General features: G+C 34.3%; 1 protein-coding gene, 1 long non-coding RNA gene and 1 pseudogene across 3 annotated transcripts; 2 read left to right on the top strand and 1 right to left on the bottom strand.

The window, feature by feature from the left end:
- Positions 1-2,081: 2,081 nt before the first annotated feature.
- Positions 2,082-2,657, bottom strand: LOC147273355 (secreted RxLR effector protein 161 pseudogene; annotated as a pseudogene).
- Positions 2,658-9,805: 7,148 nt separating this feature from the next.
- LOC147273356 (uncharacterized) lies at positions 9,806-11,628 on the top strand. Its single transcript, XR_015119582.1, has 3 exons — positions 9,806-10,762; positions 11,043-11,097; positions 11,382-11,628. It is a non-coding gene; the product is annotated as an uncharacterized LOC147273356 (long non-coding RNA).
- A 1,719-nt stretch (positions 11,629-13,347) lies between these two features.
- On the top strand, positions 13,348-19,660 carry LOC147273357 (Protein kinase superfamily protein). 2 transcript variants are annotated; one of them, XM_086257675.1, is made up of 7 exons: positions 13,348-14,014; positions 14,564-14,899; positions 15,173-15,728; positions 15,864-16,050; positions 16,155-16,521; positions 17,572-17,720; positions 19,311-19,660. In XM_086257675.1, exons 1-6 carry the CDS (start codon positions 13,424-13,426, stop codon positions 17,698-17,700), a joined length of 2,166 nt encoding a protein of 721 aa, XP_086113801.1. In that variant the 5' UTR covers positions 13,348-13,423; the 3' UTR covers positions 17,701-17,720; positions 19,311-19,660. The 2 variants fall into 2 exon arrangements, with proteins under 2 accessions (XP_086113801.1, XP_086113800.1); XM_086257674.1 differs by lacking the exon at positions 19,311-19,660 and adding an exon at positions 17,855-18,174.
- The last annotated feature ends 818 nt before the right edge of the window (positions 19,661-20,478 follow it).

Below are 20,478 nucleotides of genomic sequence, written 5' to 3' on the forward strand. Positions count from 1 at the left end.
GATACAAAATGAAAGTTGAGGTACTTTTTTGCAAGGTTTCAAAGTTGGGGTACTAAATTGAAACAACATATAAAGTTGAGGTACTAAATTGTAATTTGCTCTAAATTAATTAATAAAAGACCTCGGACATTTGGCGTTGACTTATGCCTACCGCGTTGGTAACTTGGTAGTAACTAAGCTACCGGTTACTTTTTTTTTTTTTTTTTGAGAGAAAAGCTGTTATTCAAAGATAATGTCCTCTTACAGTTTTGAGTCTTTTGACTAACAATCTCGCTAAAGACTGAAAGGCGCCAAATCTCTTTCATTGCAGGACAAGCCCAAATTGCATGTAACACTGTTTCAGCTTCTTCCCCACATCGACCACAAGTTGGGTATGGTGCAATTTTGCGCCTAAATAAATTTACTCCGCAAGGTAAAAACTCATGACAACCTCTCCACAGAAAAAGTTTAATCTTTGCAGAAATATGGAGGGCTCATATACCCTTCCAAACACTTTTATAAGGTCTTCTAGCTGAACTTTGCATGCCAATTGCCCGTTGAATGATTGTTTTAGCCCCACCAAACTTGGCCGTCATCGAAGTGATTGTTTTTCCAACCTCTTTCGGCATCCGAAATACACTCATATAATAAGTAGGGGTCGCTTGAATAACCGTTTTAATGAGTATTTCCTTTCCAGCCTTCGAGAGTAGTTTCTCCTTCCAACCTGTAAGTTTCGTCCAAATTCGATCCTTGACTGAATTGAAAAGTTTATTCTTTTCCTTTCCTGCTACCGTAGGTAGCCCAAGGTATTTTTCACCCACTGTCAAATGATGATCTTATACAAGTGATCTAAATTTTTGCTGAAGCATATGGCTGACTTCCCATAATTCACACACTACCCAAACACCTCCTCATATGTTTGGAGAACTTCATGCATCGCGCCACTTGCTTCTATAGAACAAGTGTGAAATTTAGGGGCCTATTGGTGCTACTCTCACTCTACGAATTTTGCCCGTAGTATAAAAACCAAGTTTTCATCACTATCTAACCACACCACTCAAATCTATAAAGAGCAACAATGACTTATCATTTAGAAATACGAAGAACACGACTTCATCATTTAAGAAGACGAAGGCACAGGCATCACTTCCTCCATCATACAAAATGGAGGACGATGATTTGAATGAGGACTTCATGCCTGACTCGGCAAAACGTATCAAATATGGAATGCGACATGCGAAGACAGACGCCATGGGTAGAGAGGTGGAGTTGGAGCGCGATTTGGAAAAGAACTCATACAGTCGTGCAGTTAAGACTTACAAGGAGTCTAATGAATACAAACTTGAATTAGAAAAGAAATATTACGTGGGGTGGACGTTGGATTCAAGACATTTAGGGAGTATGCAAAATCACAAATCAACACTTTCGAATGGGATAAGAATCAACACGTTTAGACATGAGAGTGTTTGTATTTGTGTTTACCGTTTAAGTGTGTTTGTCTTCCACTTAGTCCTTATAATAATCTTAACTATTATGATCTGATTTAAGGAACATAAGCGCATAATAAAAAATTGAATCAGTCACTCTAATGGTTTATCTTAGTTAAACAAACCACAATGTGAGTCACGACGGTTTCATACTATTCAAAAGTATGGTTCCTTCCATGTACTATGATACAATGGCTTATCTAGCTAGGCCTATAAGTTGGGTCGTTCATTAATGGTCCCATAATGTCTTTGAAAGACTATTTCTGTCACCTTCATTCATTCACATGCATGTAAACAATAATGCAAAACATAAAACTTATAAATTCAAGAAAGTATAATGTCAAACAAATAAGCACTAGCAATCCACAATTAAGTTATTCTAATGGCTACCTTTAAGACCCATATCTGCAGAATGCTTCATAAATGTTTTTGGTGGTAACCTTTTCGTGAGTAGATCTGCTATGTTAACACTTGTACTAATGTGTTCAATTGACACTCGTTGCTTCTGAACTTCTTCCTTAATTGATAGGTACTTCACATCAATGTGCGTAGTAGCTTTAGTGTACCTATCATTCTTTGAAAAGAACACTGCTGTGACATTATCACAATGAACTCTTACACTGCTGTGACATTATCACAATGAATTCTCAACGACTTAGAGATAGAATCAACTACTCCAAGTCCTGAAATAAAATTTCGCAACCATAACCCATGATTTGTAGCTTCGAAACAAGTTACGAACTCAGCTTCCATGGTAGATGAAGCAATGATGCTTTGCTTTGCACTTCTCCATGAAACAGCCCCTCCTGCAAGAAGGAACACATAGCCAAAAGTTCTTTTTAAGCTATCTACACACCCTGCATAATCTGAGTCTGCATAACTAATCACTTCAAGATGGTTACTCCTCCTAAACATGAGCATTTGGTCTTTCGTCCCTTGCAAATACTTCAACACTTTCTTTGCAACTTTCCAGTGATCAAATCTCGAATTACTTTGGTATCTCCCTAGCATCCCAACGACAAAACTAATGTTTGGCCTGGTACAAACCTGTGCATACATCAAACTCCCTACAATAGAAGCATATGGAATGTCTCTCATATGTTCACGTTCCAAATCATTTTGAGGACATTGACTTAAGCTGAACTTATCCCCCTTATGAATTGGAACAACGGTGGAACCATAAGTTATCATGTTAAATCTTTCTAAAACTTTGTTGATATATGCCTTCTAAGACAATCCCAACAATCCTCATGATCTATCCCGGAATATTTCTATTCCTATCATGAAGGATTCCTCGCCCATATCTTTCATCTCAAAGTTTTTCGAAAGAAAATCCTTGGTTTCACGTAATGAACCAAGGTCACTGCTGGTTATAAGTATGTCATCAATATTTAGTACCAAAAACTGAAACTTACTCCCACTGCTCTTTAGGTATATACATCGATCGACAATGTTTTCCTTAAACCGAAAAGAGGTAATGGTATCATGAAACTTAAAATATCATTGTTGGGAAACTTGTTTAAGTCCATATATTGATTTCCTTAGTAGACACACTTTGTCTTTCTCTCCTTCCTTTATGAAACTTTCTGGCTGTGACATGTAGACTTTTTCATCTAAACTTCTATTTAGAAACGCTGTTATCACATCCATCTGGTGTAACACTAAATCATAATGAGCCATCAGCGCCAAGATAATTCTCAACGAATCCTTCTTAGAAACATGAGAAAAGGTTTTGTTGTAATCAATACCTTCTTGCTGATTAAAACCTTTGGCGACGAGTCTAGCTTTATGTTGTTCGATATTGCCTTTTGAGTCGCGCTTGGTCTTAAAGACCCATTTACACCCAACCATTTTATGTCCTTCAGGAAATTCGTCCAACTCCCAGACTTTGTTGTAATCCATAGATTTTAATTCTTCATTCATGGCATCAATCCACTTAGCAGAATTATCACTATTAATGGCTTGTGAATATGTGACCGGATCATCAATTTCCCTTATGTTATATTTAGATTCTTGTAAATACACCACATAATCATTCAAAATTGTTGATCTTCTATTTCTTTGAGATCTCCTTAATGTTATTTCTTGCGGCGCCTCTACTATAGGCTTAGTGGTGACAGTCTCATCATGTTGTTCAGTCACTTGTTGTTCAACATTGTTTTCACGTTCAACATTGTTAGGAACAACAATATCATTATGAACTTGGGGTAATGAGAATTGTACCCTGACTTCTTGAACTACAACATCTCTTATTTTGTCACTTCCACTCATTTCATCATTCTGAATGAATCTGGCATTTCCGGTTTCAATAATTCTTGTACTATGGCTAGGACAGTAAAACCTATATCTCTTTGATTTTTCTGGATACCCAATAAAGAAACATGTAAGAGTTCTAGGGTCCAATTTTTTTTCTTGTGGATTGTAAATTCTTGCTTCCGCTGGGCATCCCCAAACATGCAAGTACCTTAAACTAGGTTTCCAACCTTTCCACAGTCAAAAGGGGTCTTTGGAACTGGCTTACTTGGAACCTTATTTAAGATATACACAGCAGTTTTAAAAGCATGCATCCACAGAGATACAGGTAAATCATTATTACTTAGCATACTCCTAACCATGTCCATAATGGTATGATTGCGCCTTTCAGCTACACCATTCTGCCAGGGTGAACCCGACATTATGTATTGTGCACAAATACTTAAACGTTCAAGGAGTTTAGCAAAATGGCTAGAATGTTGCCCTGTGTCATCATATCTACCACAAAATTCACCACCTCTATCAGACCTAATGATTTTCACTTTTCTATCTAATTGTCTTTCAACCTCAGTAATGAAAATTTCAAGAGCATTGACAGACTGTGATTTCTCATGCAGTAAGTATAAATAGCAACAAAACCCAAGTAATTCCGAAAATTGATTGCCCAAGACATTGACACATTGTTCATCGCTAGGAGGATAAAAAAGGAACCTGAAGCATGCTAATTGCTAGCACAATTTTTATGCATATAGTTAATTAATGTTGATAAGAACAAAACAATCTCATTGTATTTGTATTTAACAATGTACAATACAATGAAAACAAACTGTTAAGAATCAATTTAATTGCTAAAATTGTTTTGGAAGATGCACCATCTTTTATTTGTCGAATTAAAATTATAAATTACTAAGACCTTCTATAATAATAAAAGCCAAAAACCCATTTTGGCCATCAAATAGTGTCCAAAATTCATGTTTGGATATCAACAACACCAATGATGCTGATAGCCAAAATGAGTTTCATAATTTATCTCTCCTGCTTTTCTCTCTCTCTCTCTCTCTCTCTCTCTCTCTTTCTCTCTCCTGCTTTTCATCAAGTGGACCATGTCAGTTTTTGGCTTTGGGTATTAGGGGTGCCCAAATATGGATTACCATTTTGGGTTTTCTCCAGTTTAGGTGCCTTCTTTCTGGCCCTTTGGTGTTCAATAAAAGCCAAATTATACCCATAATGGCTTATGAGTTACCTTTCTAGCTATCATTATTGAAGGCCTAACTAATGTTGTTAAAATATCTATTAACAATTTGTGCTAAAAAATAAGAAACATTTATTTGTTTGACGGCTAATATTAATTTTTATGTTGAGTGAAGGTTAAAATATATATTTAAAAAAAAAGTTGTATATACAAGTAAAATTACTTTGTTTTTTTTTTTTTTTTACCAATTATATGAATGAATATGTCTGTTTCAGTCATTATGCACTAATACAACATTTCAACACTAAACTGGGCCTAAAAATAAGGGTTTTTTTTTAAAAAGTCCATTTAAAAAATTTACTATTCATCCGGCCCAACTGCTACAGTGAAATACTGTAGCGGCCCACTTTTTTAAAAACTGTTGCTACAGTAACGACGCTAAGCACGCTACAGTGTTTTTAAAATGCCTTTTTTTTTTCTTCATTTAAGTGCCAATCAGACAATTAGTACATAAACTACAAAAAAAAATAAATAAATAAAAAATTCATAATTTAGGTATTTTTTATTTCATAAACATGTTAAATAATAACCAATATAAAATACAAAAAATCAAGATGAGACATCTATAATCTTTTACATTTTATTAGTAAATATAATTGTTACTATCAAAAAGTAACAATCACCTATTGCTACTGTCCGACAATAACAATCACATATTGCTACTACCCGACAGTGGCAATCAAGTAACAATAACAATAAATTAGAGAATACAATTTAAACCTAATACAATCCTTGTGAAAGCATAAACAACCAAATGAATTATAAACCTATGACACAATGACAAGAAAATAAAACAGAATTACAATAACTTGAAACTTCCGAATCTAACTTGAAACTTGTTATACGAAATAATTGATTTATCATCAATATCAAACTTAGTTCATGATTTTGCAAATTCATTGAATATGGCGGTGAGTGAAACAACCCAAAAGTGTAGGCTAAAAGGTAATTTATTTTGCTTGTTGAAACTTAATTATTAGACTCTTGCAACCAACTTTAGATCTTGACTCTGTCATGCAAGCAAGTGATTCTGCAACAAGCAACCTTCTCAGACTTCAAAAGACAATTGAATGGAAAACATTTCATTAAGAGAAAGTAAAGAAACTACTAAGAATATCAAGAGAGATCAAGTTATACCTCTTTGTAACCTATTGAAAGTCGTTTTGCATAATCATTGGCCACATGCTGCTTCTCTGTGCCACTAACTGCATCAATTATCCCAAAAAATTCAAAGCATGTGTGCACAGTGCATGCACAAATTATATACATGATACATCAAAAAAGTTGCCACTATCAAACAATAACAATAACATATTGTTACTGACTTGAGGCTTTTGCTTCCTCAACTCCACAATTTGAAAGTTTCATTTTTTAATATTTTTTTATTCATCTTTTTCTCCAAAACCAAACTAAATAGGTAAACCAACCTAACACATTTCCATTCAGATTTCTCAAACTTAATGAGATTTCATACCATACAGGAACATAAAAATTATAGTAAAAGTTTGTTATGTCAAACAGTAACAATAACAATAACAAGTTCTTACTGACAAACAGTAACAACCAGAGCCTCACTTACATTTTTCAATTTTAAGTAAATAATTGGCAGAAAACCTCACATATTCAACTACTTAGTATGAAAAAATCAAAATAAGTGAGATTTCATACCCTAAGAACATAAAAATCATAGTAAAAGGTTGTTACTGTCAAGCAATATCAATAACAGGTTGTTACTGACAAATAGTAACAACTAGAGCCTCACTTACATTTTCAATTTTAAGTCAAGAATTGACAACAAGCGTTATACCTTCAACTATTCAACATAAAAAAAATCAAAATAAGTGAGATTAATTTCATAATCTACAAGAACATAAAAATCACAATAAAATGTTGTTACTATCAAATAGTAACAATAACAAGTTGTTACTGCCAAATAGTAACAACCAAAGCTTCACTTACTTTTTCAATTATAAGTCAAGCATTGACAACAATAGTTTCATAGCCAATTTTGCAGAATAATTTGGTACCTTTTCATCTTTAGAGAAGAAACATCTATAATAAGAAGTGTGGTAACTAGCACATATTAGTGGACCAGTGTGGTATAAATTAGGCCTCCTTCAAACAAAAAATAAGGATTTGGGTTTTAAAAGTAGTGAGAATTCAAAACTGAACTTTATAATTATTCATTTTAAAAATAATAAAAGGTAGAAAAAATATTTTTATATTTTTTTCAAATTTAATGGCAAGTGAAAAAGTAAGGTGAGTAAAAAATAAAACGGTTGGAAATATAAGTACTCTTACTTATTATCCCCTCCAATTCTAAAGAGTAGAAGAAAGAATGTCGAACGCTGGCGAATGGGCTGGCAGGAGCTGGAGGTGGTATCATTGCGGTCTCTCCACTCTATCGTTATACAGTAATGCTACACTTACCACATTTTTATACCACAATTTCATACCATCTTACTTTAAGTGTAAGTGAGGAAACATATCGTCTTGTATTCACTTACATTTTTATGCGGGCTACTAAGGAAACATACAAGAAATAAAATATAAGACCAACCCAAGTATATATAAGAATCATTTACACTAGTTAAAAAAAATTTAATCAAAAAATTGTGTGGGAGCACCTTAATTGGGTCAGCGGGGGCATATGTCCCCCTGGGCATAAGGTGGCTCCGCCCCTGTTACTGATAGTTCATTACCTCAGTCTATCCTGTAGTATTTTACTATTAGCTCCACAAATACAGTGATACTTCCGTGTTATCTTAATGGTATGTAAAATGTTCATTCTGTGTTATATATCTTAACGGTCTCTTTGTTGATCTTGCAGGGCATTTATTATTATTTTTATCAGGTCTTCAAAAACAAGGCTGAGGCTATTGCAGCTGCCCGTAGAGCCAAAGGACGTGGGGATGGTACTGTTGGCATGTTTTCTTGGCTTCTTGTGGCGGCTTTGGCTAGGTAAAGAAAGAAATCCTTTCTTATGCTATTGAAATTGAAAAAAAAAATGTTTTTTTTTCTTTCTTTTATAACAACCATGTCCTAAGGGAGTTTGGAAGCCTAGGTAAGAGTGTGGTCGAGTCATTTTTGATAATCATGCCTAGTTGGCTATAATATGTTTGATTGTTGAACGGACATTTAGTTACGATGGATAGAGGTAGAGATGACTTCTTCTCACTTACATTGACCTTGTGGTTTGATTAAACTTTCCTACAAATGTTTCATCTTGCAGTGCCTTGAATGTGTTTCTGACAATTCCTATATGGGTTATTGTGACTCGAATGCAGGTGCCTTTCTATTTTCTGTACACATATACTACCTTTTTTTTAACCACCTTGTTTGCAGTTTTTTAATGTTTTTGATTAAACACCTGTTGGAATTTGTGTTCAGTCACTGAACAATCCCACTCTATTCTACTTCAAGTAGTCAATGATTTCTCAAGAGAATTTTATATGCTAAGCAAGTCGTGATGTTGCAAAATAACTTTGTTCTACTTTTTATTTCATTTTACTTTTTAAAGGTAAAAAAGAGGTGACAACACCAGGTTTATAGTGGCCTTTAGATGACAGAAATTTTTTTTGAGAAGAAACATTATTTATTGATCAAACAAGCAAAAGGTACACCAACAGTAGACAAGAAGTCCACTGAAAGAAAGGAAAAAAATAACTACAAAAAGCTGAGCTAAACACCAGCAACTTAGAAATTATCTTAAGAATTGCTTTTCAATCAAGCAAAATAGTCAAAAGGGATAGGTCCTTGAACTCTGATGAGACTGAGGCCCAAAGAAAAGCCAAATAACTCACCCTTTCCCAAAGATCCACCACTCCCACCCCTAATAATCATAAATAATTCTTTATTCCTTTCCATCCAAACCACCCAAAGAACAAGCCAACCTGTAGCAGCCCCAAAGAACTTTGGCTTTCTTTCCTCCACCAAAAGCAGCATGTTTTTTGCTAAGAAAAGAATAGCAGCCAGCTGAAATCACCCAACTCACTCCAGCTTCTTTAAACAGAATGTGCCACAGTTGAACGGTTAACGGGCAGTGAAAAAACAAGCGATCCGCATAGATGACAGAAATTTTGGTAACTAGAAAGGTTTAAAGAAGAGAGTTTTAAGGCTACTGTAATTTTAGAGAAATTAGAGAAATAGAGAATAACAGGGAGGAGAGGAGAGAAGAAAGGAAAGGAGTAGATATCAAGGCACCAAGTCTTCAACAAAACTTAATTTTTATTCATCCAATTGATTTTCTTTTCAAGACATAGCCTTATTTATAGGCTTCAAATAGAACTCTGAATGACTCCAAGAAATGCTAAAAGACTCAGTAAATATAAAAAAAATAAAAAATAAATAAATAATAGGAGACTCTTAAAGACTTGAGTCTTTTTTTTTTTGTTTTGATACCCAGAAATCCCCTGAACCCACTTAAAGACTTGAGTCTTATAATCACACCACCACCAAACCATCACCAGCATTGACATCATCATATATATATATATATATTTTTTGTTGCTTCTCAATTTCTCATATATGTTGTGTATGCATTTACTGTTAATTGGTAGGTGCATGAGGTTTATACTGAAGCCGGAATTACTGAATTTTGGAAAGGCATCATTCCAACATTTATTTTGGTTAGTTTTGTGATAATTGAATAACTTCGTAGATGCACTATGAATTACCTTCAGAGTAATGAGTGGTTCTGTTGATCGATTTGTAACCCAGCAATACAGTTCATGATTTATGAAAGGATTGAAAGCTCTTTAAAGCATCTTAGGGCAAAACGTGCTAACAGAAAGCAGGGATAAAAAAAAAATGTAACTGCTTTGGTGGTATAAGATCTACTTGGAATGATGGTTTTGAAAGCATTTGTAGGATTTTCATTTTCTCTAAAAGGTCCTAATAACCTAGCATTAATAGTCTACATGAAGGGTGTCACTATTAGATCTCTCTCTCTCTCTCTCTCTCTCTCTCTCTCTCTATCTGTTTCTCTCTCTCTTTCTCTCTCTCTCATACATTAAGGCTCCGTTTGGGATTGCGGTGGAGAACCCAAAAGCTGCTGTGGATGACAATTCTCAATCACCTACAATAATTTTAGTATTTGGTAAAAAAATTAAAAATTACTTTTCTCCACAATTCTCAACTCCCCACAACAAAAATAGAAAGCAGGTTTCTAGGTGCTTTTGAAAGCTGCAGTGAATCACAACAATAATGAATATTTTATTTTATCCATAATACTCACATTAATTTCTATAATTTTTATTTGTTTATTTTAAATTAAAAAATATGTTTATTGTTAATTATATTTTATATTATGATAATTAATTATAATATTTTATTTGTACGATTAAAATTATAATATACCTAAAAAATAATAGGCATACTTATTTAATAATATTGTCCTTAGAAAAATTAATGCTAATAAAAATTTGTAGAAAAAAATTTCAAAAACAAGTAAAAAAACATTTTATTTTTACTAAATAAATAAGTGAAAGACACTTTCAGCATCATGTCCATTTTAGTAATTATACACAATCAAAGCACTTTTACATTAACATTTACCAAACACTTTGATACTGTTTTTTGTACTCACAGCACTTTTGAAAACACAGTTTATCAAACACTTAACTGCTTTACTTTACAGCTGACTTTACTTTACAGCTGTTTTACTTCACAGCTATTTTTCCTCACAGCAATACCAAACTAGCCCTAAATTATTCTGTGGATAGTTTTCTTGTTAGGGGCCTTGGCAAAACTAGGAGCAACTATCTCAACATACCCAGTGCTAGTTGTCAAGGTAAAGTTTACTACTCTTGTGATTTTGCATAATCCTATGGAGAACATGAAAAAAAAATGGTTATATTGAGCTGCTCAAGCCCACTTCATGTGAGTGATGTCCATATGGTCATTCATTCACATTGAGACTAGGCCATGAACACGGTTTCTACTTCTTTATCTCACTTATCAACTGTGCACTAATCTGTATTTGACCATCTCTGAGACTTTTCTATCTTAGTATGCTTTTGCAATGGTATATTGATAAATGCCCAATAATATCTTGACTTGAGCCAATGCAGTTGAGGCTGCAAGCAAAGCAGGAGATTGGCGGTAATATTTCACTAAGATACTCAGGTTCGCATTTTTATGATTTAAAGGCATATCAATCTGCTTCTAAATTGATTCATCTTTTTGAAGATTATGATTATATATTTCTCGTTTCCGTCCTCCTTTCTTCAATGAATATCCTTCTTTATTTCGAATATGCTATCCAGCTTAGCAGAGGAAAAAAAAAATTGACCATCCTTTTGACTGTATAATTGAAAGCCAGGGATTTTTCCTTGTGTTTTCTCTATTTTGCATGTTATGTATCTATCATTTTTATGATACCGAATTTTATACGTTTCTTTGCACCACAGGTACTTTTGATGCTATGTTGAAGATGATCCGGTATGAAGGATTGCCTGGCTTTTACAAAGGGATGAGCACAAAGACAGTACATAGTGTTTTTGCAGCTTCTGTACTTTTTATGATTAAGAAGGAACTTATCAAGGGTTACATGTTGCTGGAAGATAAGTGTAAAAAAGTTATGTTTCGTTCAGCAAAATGATTACTTTACAATGTAAGATGAAAACCATGCCCTTGATCAAAATGTGCAATATATATAAATTGGCATTGCAGCTTTGCAGGTTAAGTGCCCATGAGAATTTCAGTCTTTCCTTTTTAGATTTTGATGGATTTTATGAAATTCAATAAAAATTCATAGAGTTTATGAAATCTGCAAGAGTCTATAACTTTTTTAAAATATATTAAAATCTCAATTGAATATACCCGAATTAATTAAGAGGGATTATCTTTTTGATAAGAAGCAAATTGGACCCTGCAATGTGGATCAATGATTTACACCGTCTAATTTTTAAATTTTTATTCAAAAATCATTCCTACAAAAAAGTCAAAAAATTTAAAATTGCTTGACCACTTAATGATAACCGTTTCAATGTTTATTGAAAGCATTGCATTCATCTATTTATTGGTTATGATTAGATAACTAAATAGTTTTGATCTGATTAATTTTTTACAAAGATGGTTAGATGAGGACTTAACAAATAGATAGTTCATTGGCTTACATTGAGGGTTGTCCACGTGCCATTCTATTTACTTCTTATTAAAAAGAGATTCATATTTATAAGTTTTTCACTTTTTCGAATATATATAGAAGTAAAACTGTAAAATAATGAATGAAAATGATACAAAAAAAATGTCTGCAAAAATTATACATAGCTGTCATAGCCCAATCCTAAATTTCAGTAAAAAGAGGACAATAGTCGGATAATTTGGTCGAGTCCCAATCATGTAAAGTCCAAATTAGAAAGTTGAGTCTTGTACAGTTGATATTCCAAAAGAAACAAGCAGCTTATTTCATATGAATGATAATGATACAATCCCAATGCCATCGTGGATTGTGTGGTAGATTTTGTTTCATTTATAAGAGCAGTACAATACGCCACGCTAGGCCACCAAGGAATGTGGCTGCTAAGCCTGCTACTATTTTTAACGCCGGAAACAAGCAGACCCGAAAGTGATATTTGGGTAACCATTAAACACTATTGTCAAAATAATCAGACATAAAAATAATAGTAGTAATATTAACGCCAGAAATAAGTAGACCCGAAAGTGATATTTGGAAAGCTATTTTTCTAAAGTTCAGACAAAAAAAAAAAAAAAAGCCATTAAAGTATTAAACAATATTGTAAATATAATCCGATCGGAAAAAAACATATAATGATTTTAAATTTATTTTTGGACTCTTAATGATAACTAAACTCACTTAAAAATTTGTAATGTTAAATAAGTCCATGTTGTGACAAATAAGCCAATATTTTAATTTTTTCCGTGTTTTTGGCACCGTACGTTTGGTGATTTTGTTTTTTAAAAAACAAAATGGACAAATTGTCATTGTTGAGTAATTAGTGACAGTCACTTTTATGGTATAACACAGGTAAATGTGATTTTATAAACTTGAATTGTGTGTTTTATGTTAGTCTTATTAATTTTTAACATATTTATGTAAGAAAAGACAAAGTGTATCAATAAGTATCATTTTTATGCAACTTCAAATAAATAATGTCGCATAATAGCAATTGTCGATGTACTGTTTACTAAACGCTCAATGAACATTGCCAAACACTTAATAATGTTCACAAATAGCCGTATCACATGCATTTTATTAAGGTAGATCGAGTTAAAATTTTATGTAACAAGTGTACTGAATTATTAACCTTAATTGTGAACGGAACTTAAAAAAAAAAAAAAACAACCCAAAAAAATAAATAATAATAATAATAATAACAAATAATCAGACAAGATAGAAAATGTTGAAGTGGTATTTTATTAGGTGCAAGTAGCACTAGAAGTTTAGGCTGTCTAGCACACACTGCACGGAAATCGTCAATTATCAGCCATGGGTCTCGCCGTTGCCGTTGGTCAGCCGTGTTTCACTTCGTGGAGGGCGCGTGGTTGGAGTCCGAGTCCGAATCCGAATCGGAGTCTTTGCAAAAGGAGCAGCAGCAACAGAGTAGTGAGAGCGAGAGTAAGACCAGCTATGGCAGCTCTGGTGGAGGCCAGACCGGCAACACCTACGACGCTCAGAGACGGCGGCGGTGGTGGTGGTGATCGGTCCGTGAAGGTTGAGATCTATAGAGCCGGCAGCGGGGAACGAACCGACGACCTTCAGGCAGAGGCAAGGGCCTTGGAGCGTGCGGTCAATGCCTCCGTTTACAGCCCCGAGCTTCTGGTCGCCAAGCACGGCAATAACCCAGTGAAGGTAATTGGGAGGACTCTGCAGATTTTGTTATCTCTGGGTTCATTTGGGTTGAAGCTGTTTGTGGACCAGAGAAATGGGGTGCTCGACCAGAATAAAAGACTGCGCGCCGCCGAGCTGCGGAGGATTTTTACTCGTTTGGGGCCTACGTTTGTGAAATTGGGTCAGGGCTTGTCCACAAGGCCTGACATCTGTCCCACTGAGTATCTCGAGGAGCTCGCAGAGCTTCAGGTATGCATTTATATTATGTTTGCAATTTGAATTTGGATGGAGTGATTTCAAAGAAAGGATTTGAATTTGACAACAGTGCAAAATTGGTTAAAAAACTGTCCAATAATAGATATAATGTATGCAAGGAAACATTTCAAATTTCTTTGTTCTCTTTTTTTCTTCGTGTAATTCAAATCATGACATTTGAATAGGAATAGTTTAATTGAGCAATTTAGCCTTATAATGTTAACTAAATTACTAGATTTGAAATCACTCCATCCAAATAGAGCATGAGAGAATTTGTGGTTTTCAATTTCATCAATTCTTCTTGTTTGCAGATGAGCCCTGTAGTTGTAGTCCTCTCTCTCTCTGCTCTTCTTTCTGTCTCTTATGTTGCTCTTTTACTTTGCTGGTTTATGGAAAAAAATTAAAAAAAAAAATAGTGAATTGCTCTTCTAGGAAATTAGAAATAGGAATTGTGGGTTCTATCTCAGTTTCTCTTTACATGTGTATGTATAAGTGTCTAACTACGATGCTAACATAAGTTTCACTTCCTTTACATCTGAACAGGATGCTCTGCCGACATTTCCAGATGTAGAAGCATTTGCCTGCGTTGAGAAGGAGTTGGGACTACCACTCGACTCCGTTTACTCATCCATATCCCCGTCTCCAATTGCGGCAGCTAGTTTAGGTCAAGTCTACAAAGCTCAACTGAAGTATTCTGGGCAGCTTGTTGCTGTAAAGGTGCAACGCCCAGGCATTGAAGAAGCTATAGGACTCGACTTCTATCTCATCAGAGGTCTAGGATTTTTCATAAATAAATATGTTGACATCATAACTACTGATGTGGTGTCTCTTATTGACGAATTTGCACGCAGAGTTTATCAAGAACTCAACTATGTCCAGGTTAGTCTTCTCATTGATATATTTGTATCACATATTCACAAATCACCAACTACTGACATGCTTCCTTTGTTACCAGTCATTTGCTGTTGAGTTGAGAATGCTTAGTTCTTGACAAGACAAAGCATCTTGTTACTGCAGCCTTCTTTTATTCAAATATTGCTAATTTAGTGAGGTGTTTCACTTTTTATACCGTGCTAAATGTAAAAGCTAGAGTTTCATAATTTGTATAAGGTTCTTTTGGGTTTGAATGTTAATTTTTACAGGTGCATGCAGGAGGGACAGAATGCGAGGAGGTTTAAGAAATTGTACGCTGACAAGGCAGAAGTTCTTGTCCCAGACATTTTCTGGGATTATACCAGCAACAAAGTGTTGACGATGGAGTGGGTTGACGGAGTCAAATTAAATGAGCAAGATGCCATTGAGGGTCAAGGGTTGAAAGTATTGGATCTCGTGAACACTGGCATTCAGTGCAGCCTCAGACAGCTACTTGAGTATGGATATTTTCATGCAGATCCTCATCCTGGTAATCTCTTGGCAACACCTGAAGGAAAGCTTGCCTTTCTTGATTTTGGAATGATGAGTGAGACACCAGAAGAAGCTAGATATGCTATCATTGGTCATGTTGTTCACATGGTTAATCGGGATTATGAAGCGATGGCTCGTGATTACTATGCTCTAGATTTCTTATCACCTGATGTAGATGTTACTCCAATTGTACCAGCACTTCGGAACTTTTTTGATGATGCACTTAATTCAACTGTGAGTGAACTTAATTTCAAAACACTGGTGGATGGTCTGGGTGCCGTCTTGTATCAATATCCATTCAATGGTGAGTTGATAGAACTTTGTTGTGTCCTTTAAGCCCAATTCTATAATTTTGCAATACATCAGTACAATTTCAGCAGGCTACACTATTCTCTGATTGAGTCTGATGGCTGCTGGCATGTCAATTATTTTCTTGCAGTCCCAGCTTATTATGCATTGATATTAAGATCACTTACTGTACTAGAAGGTCTAGCCCTTTATGCTGATCCTAATTTCAAGGTGCTGGCTGCTTCCTACCCGTATTTTGCTAAACGGCTTCTAACGGATCCAAACCCATATCTCAGAGATGCCCTGATTGAGTTGCTTTTTAAGGACGGGAAGTTTAGGCATGCACACTTTTGCTACCTTTGTACTTTTATTGAAATTGGTGGTTGATATCACTTGGTGTACATGAACTACCTGAGAATTTGATTACTTTGGTTCACTGCAGATGGAACCGACTTGAAAGCCTGCTGGTTCAGGGAAGAAAAGATAGAGATTTCTCTGCAAAAGATGCTTTACAGCCTGTATTGAAGTTATTATTGGGTCCAGAGGGTGAAGAGCTCCGAAATTTAGTTATTAAGGAGGCTGTGCGTGTAACTGAAGCTTTTATTTGGGGCACAGTTATTGATACATACAATTCTATGCCCAATTTTATGAGGTCTTTAATTGTTAATGGCAATGCTAATGGACCTCTTGTAATGAGTCTGGCTGAACAAGAAAGCATGATAGAGCTCCGGGATCAAGTATTGAGGATCTGGGGACTTCTACAGTCCTCTGAAAATTTCGATCCAGCCCTTTTGCAGCCCATTTTACAAGTAAGAACCATGCTTGTTATCTGCATTATTATTTTTCTATATTCTTTCTAATTCTGGGTGGAGAAGCTGTTGTGTTTGTTGTCTTGCTTCATTAGCTTAGAACTTCATATATTTTAAGTGCATTTATTTATAAAATATCGGCTCCATAATTTCAGGGGTGATTCTACTACTGATACCCACTTTCTTGCTCATTATACTCAACTTAAAAAATTTGGAAAAGACAGGTTTGACCTTTTGTAAAAAGGAAAGTAAGGAAAGCAACATTAAAGAAAAAAAGAATTTCATTTAAGTGTTCGGTGGTGTCCTCCCAAACAGAATTATGGGTTTGAGTTAATAAGGGTATATTTGGTATAATGGTGGGTATATTAAGCATAAACTTAAGTATTAAAATGTAAGGTGGGTCAGCTGATGCTGAGCAAATAAATCGGTATAAATAGAGCCACCTAATTTTAGATGATCTTTACACTCTTTTTTGGCTATAGAGTTACACGCTGGTTCAACTATGTTAATGATATTTTTGCTTCAGTGATCTTTGATTGTAAATAGGATGAGAATGTCTTAATACCATGTCTTTGTGCAAAGTCTAGAGATATTTTCAGAAATGAAGCATCATTATGGTTTGGAAAAGTCGTTTGTACATGTTATCTGTCTAAGACTTGCAATGTCGGAATTTAAAAACTGTAGAATTGATTTGTTTATTGCTAAAGTTCTAAAGTGGTAATGGATACAAAGGTCTCCTAAAAGAAATGTGAGAGAAAGAACCCAGGTTCTTACTTCGACTTTTATATTTTCCGAATGAAATTATAAATGGTCTCATTGTATTTTCTGCCAACTTTTTTTCTTTTTCCCTTCAGCCTTATTTTTGAGGTCAGATCCTCTGTTTGATCCTTGATGATTGTATCCTTCATCAGACTTCACACCTTGTCATTCTTAGCCTTCAGTTAGCCTTTTGCACTCTTTCTAATTGACACATTGCATATTGTCATTAATTAGAACTAAAAGACATAACTTGTTGACAATTATTTTTATGTATATAACATACACGACCAGGTCCTTCAACAACCTGAGGCACGCAACCTAGGTGGACGTGTTATTGGTGGGATCACACAACGGCTTGCAGCACGGTTGCTGCAACAAGTACTTCGAGTGCCAACAACAGTTCCTGCTTCGACTTTGTGACCACGGTAGAAGACATTTGGGTAAGCAAATATATGTATGTTATACAATTCTCTCCACTTAGAGAAAATAAAATGATGATATTGCAATCTTCTTACCATTTTTGTCACCATCATTTGGTTTAAATGGAATGTACATGTGTCTTTGTCTATAACAGAACATGTAGAGAACCACCAGTGAATTATGTAGGGGTTCTAGAGCAAGATGGTACTAAAGCTTCTCAACATAATTTTTACGTTGTAAATAAACTGTTGCTACAAAATTTCTCACAGGAACATGTAAGCATCCACAGAGGTCCAACCATTCATTTATATATCGCATAGCATATGAACTTTTGGGCAGTTGGGGTTTTTATTTTTCATTTGGGCATGTTTGACAAGAGGGCGGTTTAGGTATGCATTGTTATGATCATTTGGATGATGAGGGAGCTTCAATTAAGAGATTCATTAAATAAATTTATTTACGAGATCGCTTGTAGGGTCCACTTTGCATTGTAGTTTGATGATCGGAATCATCTTTATTTACGAGATTGCTTATAGGGACCACTTTGCCCTGGTCCTTAGCAAGAATGAGCCCCCAATACAACCCCAAAGCTCAGCCTCTAATTGACTTTTATTTCTTAAAGAGAAAATTACAGATTTAGTCCAGTTATTTTATACCTAGTTCAATTTTGGTCCACAATCTTTTTTAAGTTCTGTTTTAGTCCACTAATTGTTCCATTTGTTCAATAAAGGTCCAGATTTGTTTTCTCAAATTGATCTGTCTTTTACCCTATCAAATCTCACCCAAATTCAACAAACATATACTTGCTTTAAAGCTATGCATTTCTTCTTTACAATCATATAAAGATCATTTAAATTGGAGTTCTAAAACTCAAGATAATTGACCCCAAAGTAAGGTACCCGAAACTGCCAATTTTTCAAACTTCACTCAATCTCAATTCTCTTAGATTCTAATACTCCAAATTTATTTTTATGACTAAGAAATGATGAAATATAATTTATACTTTAATTATAATTGAAGAAAACACAATCCAAAGGATTTAAAGTCACAAATTTGGACCTTTATTGAAAAAATGAAACAATTAGTGGACCAAAACAGAACTTAAAAAAAATCATGGACCAAAATTAAACTAGGTATAAAATAAGTGTACCAAATCTGTAATTTCCTCTTTCTTAAAATTATTTAGATCATGCAATTTGGTCTTATACATCACATATATATAAACAGAAAAGTTGTTATCCAGACATTCAGATTACTCATCAAAGTAGGGATGGGAGAGTAAAATAAATGTTATAATTGAAATAGGTTCAGAATTCGATTCTCTCTATTGTAATTAAAAAAAAAAAAAAAGTAGGACTCCAATTGCTTATTTTAATCTATTCAAACCTCCTATACACCTTTACACTAGTAATTTGTTGTTAAATTAATGTGTATTTATATATATATATATAAATGTATTTTTCTTGTACATGTTTTCAGTTTGCATGATATTTAATTTCCATGAAAAGAGAGATCGATCGAGTACCATATTTCAAATTTAGGCCTAGTTGGGACTTTGCATAATAGTCAAGATTAGCTAGGGTGGTATGTGAATTTCTTCATCAACGCAGAGTTGAAGAGCTAAGATAATACAATGAGTCAATGAAGAAGGATCTGTCAAATGGTGCCTGCAACGTGGCTGCTTCACTGCCAGACATTTATAAAATTTGAAAAGTTTTTTGGCCAGAGGTTTATTAACAATAATTAGACGTTCATCAACTGAAGCTGAAGAAATTAAAGGGGAAGGAGAAGGAGAAGGAGAATCTCCTAATCCTCCTTGCACTATATGCATTATTACAAATCCCATCATCATTGTCATTAGTACAAGTCTACTACTCACACTAATTTCATACACATCCATGACCTCTCGCTTTGTACTTTGGGGTTCAATGAAAACCCATAAGTACGTTATAGGTTGACCCCATCTCTTATGCACTTATGTTTAAATAGAGTCTTCTCATGTAAATATTATGTTTTCATATATAAATATTATGTTTTCATATTCTATTTGTAATTTGTGAATTTATATAAATAGAGACTTCTCATGTAAAATAATAAGATTTGTTTAAGAATGATGACCTTTGAGGAATTATGTTAACCTATAGATGAAGCGATGCATTTTGGCTATTAAAGTTGTAAAAAATTATGAATGTATCTATTGCATAACTTTAGAGTTAACTAATCGAAATTTAGTTGATAATTTTTTATTTAAACAAAGAAATTCTGCCAATGATGAGACTTTTTATGAAGTGTGGCAGCTTAATTTGAGTGGATTTCTTTTTTCTTTTGTTAAATTGATGTCTCTTCAGTAGAATCATATGTTTTTCATGTGACTTGTGAGTTTAGTTTAATTTTTTTTTCATATCTTTTGGTAACTCATCAATTAATCCCTTTCCACACTTTTTCTTCCTCAAAAAAATTTGGGCGTGGGTTTCATACTTTGGAGTGATTATCACAACCATATTAATTTGAGTCATTCACATGGCTCGCATAGAATCTTATACGACAATCATATATGCACTTTTATACAAGAAATGTGTCATCCTATACAGATAAGGAAAGACGGTGATGACCATGGACCTTGTTTCCATATAAGACTATACGCTTCATGTATAAAAAGGCATATATAATTTTCATATAAAATTTTATACAGACCACATATGGATGACCCGTATGCGGATGAGAGATAGAGTTTCTATTATATAGTATGTCCCGTGATTTACAATCTTTGTTTAAAGG

The sequence above is a fragment of the Dryas octopetala genome, chromosome 9 (assembly GCF_963921425.1).
Source record: "Dryas octopetala chromosome 9, drDryOcto1.1, whole genome shotgun sequence".
Taxonomy (NCBI): Eukaryota; Viridiplantae; Streptophyta; class Magnoliopsida; order Rosales; family Rosaceae; genus Dryas; species Dryas octopetala.